The sequence below is a fragment of the Belonocnema kinseyi genome, chromosome 1, assembly GCF_010883055.1.
Source record: "Belonocnema kinseyi isolate 2016_QV_RU_SX_M_011 chromosome 1, B_treatae_v1, whole genome shotgun sequence".
NCBI classification, from domain to species: Eukaryota; Metazoa; Arthropoda; class Insecta; order Hymenoptera; family Cynipidae; genus Belonocnema; species Belonocnema kinseyi.
The window spans coordinates 71,423,579-71,435,634 of NC_046657.1; the positions used below are offsets into that span (position 1 = coordinate 71,423,579).

Sequence of the window (12,056 nt, forward strand, 5' to 3'; positions counted from 1 at the left end):
AAGAAATTTTTTTGTGCTTTTCTATGTTTGGGCAAAAGAAGAGTTGAAAATGTTCAAAAAAAGATTTTAAATAAGCAGCCTTTAAAAAACTTGGCAGGTGGAATACGCGAAAGTTGTCTTAAATTATCAGAAAATTTAAAAAAAATGATTGAAGAGCATTGCGAATCAATTCCACATCACAGTTCACATTACAAACGAAATTCTACCAACCTAAAATATTTTGATAATCCTTCATTAAATCTTGTAGAACTTTACAAATAATTCGGAAAATATTATAAAGAAAAAACGGGGGCTAAATTGACAATAAGTCAAACCGTTGATTTTAAGTATTTTAACCGAAATGTTGGCTTCAGTTTTAAATTACCTAGAACTGACGTGTGCAATACTTGCTACAAAAACGAGACAAATGGAGAGGTAAACGAAGAAGTAATTAATCACAAAAACAATGCTGAAATTTATTTGAAGTTAAAAAAGCAAATACTCTCTGAAAATAATAGTCTATGCTGTGAATTTGATTTTGCACAGAATTTGCCACTACCAAAAATACCCGTGCCCGCGCAGTTTTACCTACGTTTAGCATGGCTTTTTCTATTTAACGTACATGTACATACTACGAACCAGAGTTACATGTTCCCTATTCTTAAGGAAATTGTAAAGAAGGGTGCTAACTCTGTTTGCAGGTTTATTAAATACGCGGTATTAAAAGAATTTGCTAAAGACAAGTTCAACAGCTTAACAATATTTTCAGACTCATGTCCGGGACAAAATAAAAACTATACAGTTTTTCATTTTTTGGTTTTATTGCCCATTTATTTGCAAAGCGAGATAAAATATGTGTTTCCAGTTCGAGGCCATTCCTATTGCCAGTGCGATAGGAATTTTGGCACATATTCGCAAAAGTTGAAAAAATCAGAAGGAATTGAAACTGAAGCTGAATATGTAGAAATGATTCGCAATGCTCGTTCACCTTCATTCGCAATGGTCGAGAAGTGTGAAGATCTTTTGCAGGATTTTGAAAAATGTTTCAAAGGCAAAATGCAAAAGTCAAAAAATTTCCAAATTAGCAAAGCGTTCGTTTTGCATGTTTTTCCTGAAGGAAAAGTGGATGTTTTTGACAACTATGAGTTGCAAAATCCAACCACTTTTTTCTTTAAACCAACGCTTAAACTAGAAAATCTTTCGAAAAGTCCTCCGCCCCGAATTGGATTAAAAGCAGCCAAAATAAAGGATGTAAAAAATCTCTTCCAGCATTTAAGCGCTAAAGGAAAATGATTTTTCGAATCATATTTTTTAAAAGTACAAACTCAGAATCCAGATGCCGAAGAAACTGAAGAGAGTGACGAAAATGACTAAAAGTAGTTTCTAATAAAATATTGTTTGATTAATTTGTTTTTGTTCAATAATATGCATAATATTATATGTTAAATGTTTAATAAATAAATTATTTTAATATCTGGAGTTACTGTTGTGCATTTGTTTTGGTAAGATTGACTTGACCTTCACGCCTTTCGCTGCAGCGCGTATGTAGCCGGCCAGGCACGTTTTTGGGCAGCGTCAAGATTACCGCTTGGATTTTAAAACATTCATAATTTTTGAACTATTGATCCAATTGATCTAAAACTTTCCAGAAAACTTCTTTGAATCTTAATGAACAACTTTCTCACTGAAAGCTTTCCGTAGCTTAAAATTCGTTCGCTAAACGAGGCGCTTGAAGGTTAAAATTCATGATTTTTTCATTGCCTCAACAAAATTAATAACTTTTTTGTTTATTACAATATTCTCGTTTTTCTTTCTTAGATAGTTTCAGAAGACTTAAACACGTACTTTGTATTCGGGAAATCGGGAAATGATGAAAGTTGGCTAAATTCGCGCGAGTTGAAGTGAAAAAAGACCTGAATTTTTTGTTTTCAAAAAAATCCACTTTTTACCAATTATCTCAAAAACTACAAAACCTATAAATTTTTGCAAGAGGAATAAAAGATACGCCTTGAAATTCTCTACAAGTATCAGTCTTTAAAATTGAAATTAGAAAGATTTTTAAAATTGACACTCAGGACAATACTTCTCAGGCTGAATCCAACCGTGTCCCCTTTTGGTCGCCAGCGGTTCAATTATTTCTCTGAAGATTCTTTTTTTCTTTGTTAAAAATTGGATTTTTATCAGAAAAAATAACCATTCTATTTTTGGTTGAAATGTATTTTTTAAAATGAAATTTCAGCTACTTGTTTGAAAATTGATCTTTTTTATTCAAAAATTAAACTTGTTGTTCGAAAACTTATCTACTTTCTGAAAAATTCGTCTTTTTGTAGAAAATTAATCATTATGGTTAAAATTCAAGCTTTTAGGTTAGAAATAAAGTACGAGTACTTGATTAAAAGTTAAACTATTTTCTTAAAAATTTAGTTTGCTGGTTGAAGGTTCATAGTTTCAATCAAAAATTCATTTCTTTGGTTGAAAAATGAGCTGTTTGATTAAAAACTTGTTTTTGATTTGGATGCTTTTTAGTTAACGATTTTTTTTTCAACTGAAAATGTAACTACTATTACAGTTAAATATTCCATAATTTTTGTTAAAAATTCATCTCTATGACTGAACATACATTTTTTGACTAACAATTTAATTATTCAATTTTTAGTTGAAAAATGATCCTTTTTAGTTAAAAATTAATCTTTTTTTTAGATAAATTAATCTTTTTGGTCATAAATTTAACTATTCTAGTTAAATATTCATCATTCTAATAAAAGATGCATCACTTTGTTTGAGAATGTAACTATTTTATTGAAAATTATTTTTTTATGTGGAAAGTAATTTTTTTAACTGAAAATTTTATTTATTACAATTGAATATTTCATAGTTTTAGTTGAAAATTCATCTGTTGGTTGACCATTAATTTTTTAACTTGATTTTATTATTTAAGTTTTGGTTGACAATTTATTTTTCTTAGTAAAAATGAATTTTTTTGATTGAAAATTATTCAACTACTCCAGTCAAAAATCCATTGTTTTAGTTAAAGATAGAAACTTGGATAGACAAAGATTAAAATGCATATTAAAGAGATAGACTGAAGTAAAGAAAAAGATCAGCGTCTTCTCTTCCTAGGTGAAAAATTTATTAATAGTTGATAAATACTCATATTTTTCATCTGTTGTATATGAAAAAATTTGTAAAACAAATTAAAAATATCATTTTCTTGTCCACTATGCATAAACTATACATAAATTTTTACATGGATTACGAAAGACAGAAAAAGAGATTGAAAAAGATTGAAATTTGTGATGGACAGAAGACTAAGGAATAGAAAAAGATAAGATTTCTCGGTCACGAAAGGTAATGAAAGAGATAGAACATTATTGAAATTAGGCAGAGGAAAAGATAGAGTTTTACAAATGCAAAGTAATCCACTGAGACAGATAGAATAGTAGCTTAATGGTAAAGCACCCGACCGGCAATCAGAAGTTCTGTGGTTCGATTCCCAGCGAAGCGAAAAAGAAGATCTTTTCTCAGGAAAAATGTAATTAAGCAAATTTTTCAATCAGAGTTCCATCTAGTCTGTAAAGACTTTATGAAATTCTCTTATTCCCTGATGATACTACAGATTCCTTGAAAAATATGACTTGTAACACCTGGTATAATAATGCGAGTGTTTCTGAAAAAGGACTCCGCTCTCGATCTCTTTAGTAGCTTAATGGGAAAGCACCCAACCGGCAATTGGAAGTTCTGTGGTTCGATTCCCAGCGGATCGAAAGAAGATCTTTTTTTAGAAAAATTTTTATTTCAGAGATAGAATATTTCTATCTTTTCCTATCCCCCAATTTCTATCTCTTTCCATTTTTCTACATCCAGCTGGGCCGCCCCTTCTTTTAAACACAGCACCTAGTTTATGAAAGGCCCCGAAAAAAAGAGCATAATTTTCTTCTGTTGCTCTTATTTCATCTTTTACCTGACAAAGGATTTTCTGTAAATACTATAGAAAAGTGCTTTATTCTGTAACTGAAGAAGATATTTTTTTTTGTATTGGTGGCTTCGGAGTGTAGAGTAAGATCGTAAATCCTTCTTTGTTTCTTCTCGTTGTGCTCGTTCCCTTTATTTGTTATTCGAATACGAATCGAGAATCGCACTCGCGCTAGCGAAGTCATCTCGATTCTTGTTTCCAGCCCTTTCATGGTCGATGAGAGGGAAGGAGGCGAGAGACTTTAATGGTTATTCTGTATACATCGATACGTGAGCGGAATCGCAGTCGGCGAATCTTCTTTGCTTTGGTGTACTTAAGGGCAGGTACATGCCGTAAGAAGTGGACCTGAGCAAGAAAACCTCAACACAATGGGCATTCATTCCCCATGGACCGTATCTCTTCGTTCTATTTTAGAAAAGTCCATGAAAGTTGGCATTCACATTCGTTAGTACTCCATAAAAGTATCTACATATACTGCAAAAAGAATACACGTATAATGCTAAGTAAATGAATTCTCACCTACTGTATGTGTACAAAACAAAACAAGACCAAACGCAAAACAAAACGCACAAAAAAACACAAAACAAAATACATACTATAAAACACAAAAAAAAACATAAAGCACAAAACAAAACTCATAAAAAACATAAAACACACCCAAAAAATAAGACGCATATCAAAAAACACAAAACAAAAAACGTAACACAAAGCACAAAACAAAACACAAAATAAAATACAGAAAAAAACACAAAAAAACAGACACAAAAAACCCAACACAAAATACAAGACAGCACGCCAAACAAATCACAAAACGCAAAACAAACCAAAACAGAACACAAAACACTCACAAAAAACGAATAAAAAACACAAAAACAAAATACAAAAAAGAAAACAGACATAAAAAACCCAAAACAAAACAGTATACAAAACAAAAACATCAAACAAAAAACGAAATACAAATGACAAAACAAACCAAAAGACTATACAAAACAAAATACAAAATAATAAAGAAAACACGAAACAACACACAAAACGAAACATAAAGTAAATCACAAAACAAACCACAAAAGAAAGACCATATAAAGCGCATAACAAACACATAAAAAATACCAAACAAAACACACAAAAACGCTAAAGAAAATACAAAAGAACCCAAAAACAAAACATATAAATAACACAAAAACCCGAAACGTAACACAAAAAAACCAAAAACAAAACAAAATACATAAACAAACCAGAAAACATACAAAAAACACGAAGCAAATCAAAACACAAAATACAAAACAATATACAAAACACAAGACAAAACACCAACCAAAACACAAAACAAAACACAAATCACAAAACAAACCACAAAAAACAAAACAGCACTCAAACCCAAAAACAAAACAAACTACAAAATAAAATACAGAACAAATCACAGAACAAACCAAAACACAAAACAACATGCAAAACAAACCACAAAACAACATATCAAACACAAAACTCTTTTATCTCTTTACTTCTTTCAATTGAAGATTCATGCGTAAATTCCGATCAAATTCGGCCGATAATTTCGGAAAAATCAGAAAAATTTTGAAGAAAATAATGAAAAAGATTAATTCTACTGCAAATAATTAATTAGTCCAATGAATAAATAATTAATTTCTAACTAAGGCAAGTAGTAAAAAATGGTATGTCCATGAATCTAAATTTTTTCTATTTTTGTAAAGTGTAAAATGTTTTCAATTATAAAAAAGTTATTATTACTAATTACTATTAATTTATGAATCAAAAACCTAAATAATTGGAATTCTGTATTTTTAGTTCTCTTTAAAGATTAATTAAAAAAAGGAATGTTTAAAATTTTCACACGAATCGTAAGAAATTTTTGTTGTTATGTTGAAAACTTTTAAAATGACAGAAAAACTTCAAAATTTTATTTCGAAATCTTAAAATTAATTTTTGTAAATAAATGTAATTTTAAGATTTTCTACGAATCTTAAGGCAAATTTTTTATGATCTTGAAACCCTTTAAAATCTTGCAGAAGCTTCAACATTTTATTTCAAAACCTTCTTAAATGTACATTTTTTTTAAAACAAATTTGATCCCTTTTCAGATGATAAATTAGGTTTTAAATTTTTTTTAAACTTCCTGATAACATCTTAAACTGACTCAAATTTTTCTCAGAATTTTGTAATTCCTGCAAAATTAAAAAGATTGCTCTGATATGTATTCTCAATTTTTGCATTCCTGAAAATTTTTTTTGGTTTGCTTCAAAAACTTCTATATTTTCTGTCAAAATTTTACAAAATCATTGGAAATGTTTTTAAATCTTTCTCAATTATCTCTTCAAATTAATTTTTCAAAATGAAAAATCTTTTCAAAATTTCCCATGAATCTTCAGAAATTTTGTTATGCTCTTAAAACTTTTCAAAATCCTGTCAAAAAAGTTTTAAATTTCATATAATACAGTTATATTTTAGTTTGTATTTCAAAAATGTCAATCATAAATATAAAAATATGTAAAAGCACAGTTTCCTTTGGAGAAATAAATATAAAAGGTTTCTAAAAAGGTCTGGACCTCCTGAATATTTCCTCGGGTAAAATATTTTTCATAGAGGTCAAGGTCATTCGTGAATTAACTTTTAAAGAGGATTTCAATGGAGACCTTTAATTTGACCTTGACGATGACCTTTAAAGGTATTTTCAAGTTCAACTTAAAAGAAATTGAAACCCTCATTTTTGACGTTGAAACTCGATAGAACGGGAAATTTTACATTGAAATATGTATTAATATCATAGGTTTAATTTGACCTTCAACTTCACTCTAAGGTCATTAAAACTTAAGCAAGATCCGAACACCTCTCAGATCAGCAGCTTTTGAAAAAATTTAATATGAATGGAAGTTATTTTTTTAACAAGGCACAGACCTTTACCGTCAAGGTCAAATTGAACCTATGACTTTAATACATATTTGAACGCGAAATTTCCGCTCTATCCATTTCCGATGTCAAAAAGGGGGTTTACTTTTTTAAAAAGTTGACCTTGAAATGACCTTTAACGTCATCGTCAAGGTCAAATTAAATGTCACGATTGAATTCCTCGTTAAAAGTTACTTCATAAATGACTTTTACGTTAATGAAAAATATTTTACCTGAGGAAATATTTAGAGGGTCCAACACTTTTTGGACACCCCGTATATCTTGACTTTACTAAGTATCTGGGATCATTTTGAGCCGGATATTGATCCTTAATTGAGCCTTAGCATTTTTAGTCAAAACGAACTCTGGATCTTCATCGACCTGTCAGATCACTTCTTCTCGTAATTCCATACAAAATAACTTTGTTCATACGGTGAAAAATGAAATACGATTAATTTGAGTTTATCAATATTTTTTTAATCTGTATCAATTTTCTCTTCGGCTCAAAAAACTAGTGCTGATACGAATACCGTTAGACCTTCTTAATAAATAAAAAAGTATTACCTGTGGATTGTAATCTTTCACCAAAAAACTAGCTTTAGACCGGTCCTAAAAATTCCTTCTACCTGAAACTTGAGACCTGACAGTCTCCAATGTGGTTTTTCCCATTTTTTGTCTCTCCTTTTAAATGAATTTCTTCGCTCAGATAATCGCAATTATGAACATGCAATGCAATTAGCAGAAAACTAAGAAAAAATTAGTGGGACCGTTGTGGAAATATTTTTAAAAAAAAAATTTTTCCTGGATTCATTATTTCAGTGGAGAGTTCATTTTTTTGGTTAGAATTTGAAACTTTTTTGTTGCAAATTCGTCTTTTCTTTTCGGTTGAAAATTCATCTGATATAATTTAAACATTAATTTTGTCAAGTTCAAAATTCAACTGTTTGGTTAAAATCCCTATACATTATTTTAAAGGTCATCTTTTTAGGTAGAAGGTGTATCTTCCTTATTAAAAATTCATGCTCTTTATTCAAAATTCATGCACTTTTTTGAAAATTCTTCTTTTTTGGTCGAAAACTAATCTTCTGGATTGAAAATTCATCGTTTTTTTTAAATTGAACTATTTGGTTATAATTTTTTTTAAATGAATATTTTTTTGGGTTAAAAATTCAAATTTTCTGTGAAAAATTCTTTTTGGTACGAAAATTCAACAATTAAGTTTCAAATTCAACCGTTTTGTTGAATGTTCTACCTATTTTGTTGAAAATTCGTTTTTCTTGGTGGAAAATTCATCTTTAGTATTATAAATATAAAAAATTTGCTTATAAATGGATCGTTTACTTATAAGTTCACTTTTTTCAATTCATTGGATAGAAAATCCAACAATTTAGTTTAAAATTCAACCCTTTCCTTAAATATTGAACTATTTTTTCGAAAATTCGCCTTTCTTAATAGAAAATTAATTTTCGTAAAAGTTTCATATTTTTGGTTGAAAATTCATCTCTTTGGTTGAAAGTTGAAATATTTTGCTTAAAACTGACCTTTTTTAAATAAAAAATTCAATTGTGTAGGTAAAAGTTGACCTATGTAAGTACCTTGTCGAAATTTTGTTTTTCGGCACGAAGTTTTACCTCTATGGTTGAAAATTTAAATATATTGTTGAGAAGTAACGAGAATAAAAGAGAATAAAAGAATTGTTGAGAAAATTCGTCTTTTTACAACTATGTGTTAGAAAATTTAATTGTTTTGTACAAGATTTTTTTTTTATTAAAATTGGTTTTTTAATTTAAATTTAACTGTTCCTTTTTTTATTCAAATTTGATATTTTTATATTAAAAACTCAATTATTCTGTTGAAAATGTATGTAAATTAGTGATTCCGTTCGATACGTGACTGTCTCGATATTGTATCGAAAAATCTCGATTTTTTCTCGTATCGGTATCGGTTTCCAGGACTCCAGTGTCGGTTTTGTCTCGTATCGTTTTGGTATTAGAGAACCGATATATCGCTCGTAACGTCTCGGGATTTCTGAGACTAAGACAGCCAGGATGGTGGCTTCCTAAGAAACAACAGTAGAAGCGTAATGGTGACGATTTTCAACTACCTGAGTACCAAGAACCTTTTCTTGTAATTCAAAGTCTGAATTTTCATTTGATCAAAATATATTCTCGGCATTTCTTTTATAACTGCATTATTTTCAATGTATCATATTATTATACTTTTGCACTGTTTCTAGATTAGAAAACAATGAATGAAAAATGTCCTTCATTTTGAATGTTAAGAACATGAAGCATATTTCTTTTTAGATTTTAAGCTTCAAAACCAACAACTGGACAACCAACAAAATAGGAATTTTTCGAAAAAGGGAAAAAGAAGCTTGTCAAATTGAAGTTGGCAATCTCAAAGTGACACTAACCTAAAACTGGAGCAGGCTCGACTTCAGATTGCCATACAAATTTAATGTTTCAGTTAAAACAAATAGACAAAATTACTCTAGAGATATGAACCGTGTGCATAAAAACTTGTGCCCGAAATATCGGTGTGCTGAATGATAATAACAAACAAATTATTTTTTCCTGATAAAATAAAAGTTGAATATCGTGCTATTGGTGATATAACAGCCTGACAGACATGTTTTGATCAAAATCCTCAAAAATAAAAAAAAAATATATTATTTCTTTTGTAATTAAATGATAATAATTTTTAAAAATATCACTAAACTAAAATGTTTTTAAAAATTTTGAATCATAATGCAATTATATTTCGAAACAATCCTTTTACCACAATAGGAAATACATTTGTGGTGAATTTTTGTGTAATAAACCCATTTTTTATCAAAATGGTGTTTACTGACTTTTGTGCTGCTACTTTGAAGTTACGCTTTTCTAAAAGAGTGAATTATGAGTAAGTTTCGATAGAAAGATTTTACTGATTTTTTCACAAAATGTCAATTTCTTATTTTTGTTTTGATAATTAGAATATTATCAATTTTGTGATTAAATTTTTTCACATATTTTTCAATAATTGTGAAGATGATATTAATATAATCAAATTAAAAAACTCAAAAGGAAGTGAAATTGCATTTGTTTAGCACATCTTTTAATGATAAGCTATTATACATATTAACACATTTGTAGATATGAGAGCAGGATATAATCAGTATTATGATTTTGATTTTAAAGTATAAATACAATTTTTTCTACGATTTTACAAAAAACTTAAAAAGTTCTATGAAGATTTCAGATATGTTAGAAAGGAATTCAGAAAATTGTAAACAAATTTTCTTTATTTTTTCTTTATTTTCAAACTTTAAAAATTTTAGAAATTTGGAAGAAATTATGAAATATTTTATATATTTTCGGAAAAGTTTTCAAGTTTAAGAATATTTTTAATCTCTTCAAAATTATTGAATTTTTAAATTTTCTTTAACAAGTGATTAGTAAAATAAAAAATTATTTCAAATTTTCCCAGAAATTTTAAAAAAGTATTTATATTTTCTTTTAACCTTTGGAAATTATTTAAAAGTTTTTTCCGAAATGTCAAAAAATGTACGTTTTTTATTAGAAATTTTGCTTCTTTCTTTTCAAATCATAAATAACCTTGAAATATTTTGAAAACTTCGAAAAATTTTCAATATCTTTTGAAATAATTAGAATTTTTCCTTAAAAAAAATCTGAAAAATTGAAAACATTACCTAAAAATAAATTAATCTTTCAAAAAGAAAACGAATCAATTTAAATTTTTCTAGAAAACTTAAGAAAATTTGTCATTCTCTTGAAATCTTTCAAAACACGTGTAAGGCTTCTAACTTTTTTGTTCTCTATCTTTGATAATGTCCTTTTTGTTTAACTCGAATTTTAAAAAAGTGAGATAAAATTCAAAAATTGCCTTTATATCTTCTACATTTTTTTCGACCTTCTTAAAAATCTTTTTCATCTTTTTTAATTTTCGTTGACAATTAATTAGTCAGAATGAAAAACCATTTTAAGTATTCCCATTTTTTTCGAAATTTTCAAAGATGTGCATTTAATTAAAAATCTTGTTCATTCTCTTCGACTTATAAACAATCTTTAATTTTTTTCAAAACTTTAAAAAAATTTGAAATTCTGAAATATCAAAAGTTGTTTTTTTCTAAATTAAAAAAAAAAATATTAATAAAATTTATCTATGAAACTGAAGAAAATTTATCATTTGTTTAAACCTTTCAAGTCGCTTGAAAAGCTTCTAAATGTGTTGTTCGCTATCTTTAAAAATGTACTTTTTGTTTAAATTTTATTGCAATACTGTCAAGATTTGAATTATTCTTGAATCATTTTAAAACTACTAAATAACTCTTAAACTTCCATTAATTATAAAATAAATAAATAAGCTAACGTAAAACATAAAATAGGTTTTTTGTAAAATAGAGGTTGAGGAATATCTTTGTGCCTCTTGATCAACAAATAAAAAGTAAGAGAAGTTATTTGAATAAAAACATTCGTTCAAAATAAACAAACTTTTATTTGACCATGTAAAAGATTTAATTTAAAAATTCAATTGAAACAAGTTTCAGTTTGTTTTAATGAAACAAATAACTATTTCAGTGAGAGCTTTAAAATTTTTTCGGGGGTGTAAATAGTTCAGTCAATGAAGGATTTGAGAAAAAAATTCGTAAAAGTAGCATTTTTTCACATATACGTTGACACTGGCTTTATAAAGATATTGTAAAAAGTCCCCAAACAAACGTGTACGGCAAAGTTCCTAAATTCTGGAAAGTGTTAAACAATAACATGTTTTTTAAAATTACTCGAAAACTGTTGATTTTAAGTCGAATATGGTGATGTGAAAAAATGTTCATAATTTTATAGTGCACAAAAAAGGTTCTATCTATTGTGGACTTATTATTAACGGCTGAGCTATGAAATAGGATTAGCTGTACAATTATTTTATTTCTGAACAAATAAAATAAAATCTGAAATATCCTGGAAAAATCGTCGGAAATATATCAGGCGATTTGTACTGGAGCAAATGCAGGTTCCTGTTAACCAAAAAAAACGACTAAGTCATTTGCATGACAAGCTATCAGTATAAAATGAGCTCAACTTCAATGTACAATTTGATACGAGGGTTGTTCAATAAGTCCTTAGAATGAAGTATAAAAACAATTTTTTTTGGGTAAATTTTTTTTTATTTTTCAACATAATCTCCTTGGAGCTCTATA

General features: G+C 28.0%; 1 protein-coding gene across 5 annotated transcripts in view; it reads left to right on the forward strand.

Moving 5' to 3' along the window:
- LOC117176475 (serine/threonine-protein kinase S6KL) overlaps nt 1-9,358 on the forward strand; it is a 150,417-nt gene extending 141,059 nt beyond the window's left edge. For all 5 annotated transcript variants that reach the window (XM_033366733.1, XM_033366729.1, XM_033366751.1 and 2 more), the window contains exon 9: nt 9,163-9,358. In XM_033366733.1, the coding sequence (XP_033222624.1) occupies nt 9,163-9,276 (114 nt within the window). In that variant the 3' untranslated portion in view covers nt 9,277-9,358. The remainder of the gene's footprint in view (nt 1-9,162) is intronic.
- The last annotated feature ends 2,698 nt before the right edge of the window (nt 9,359-12,056 follow it).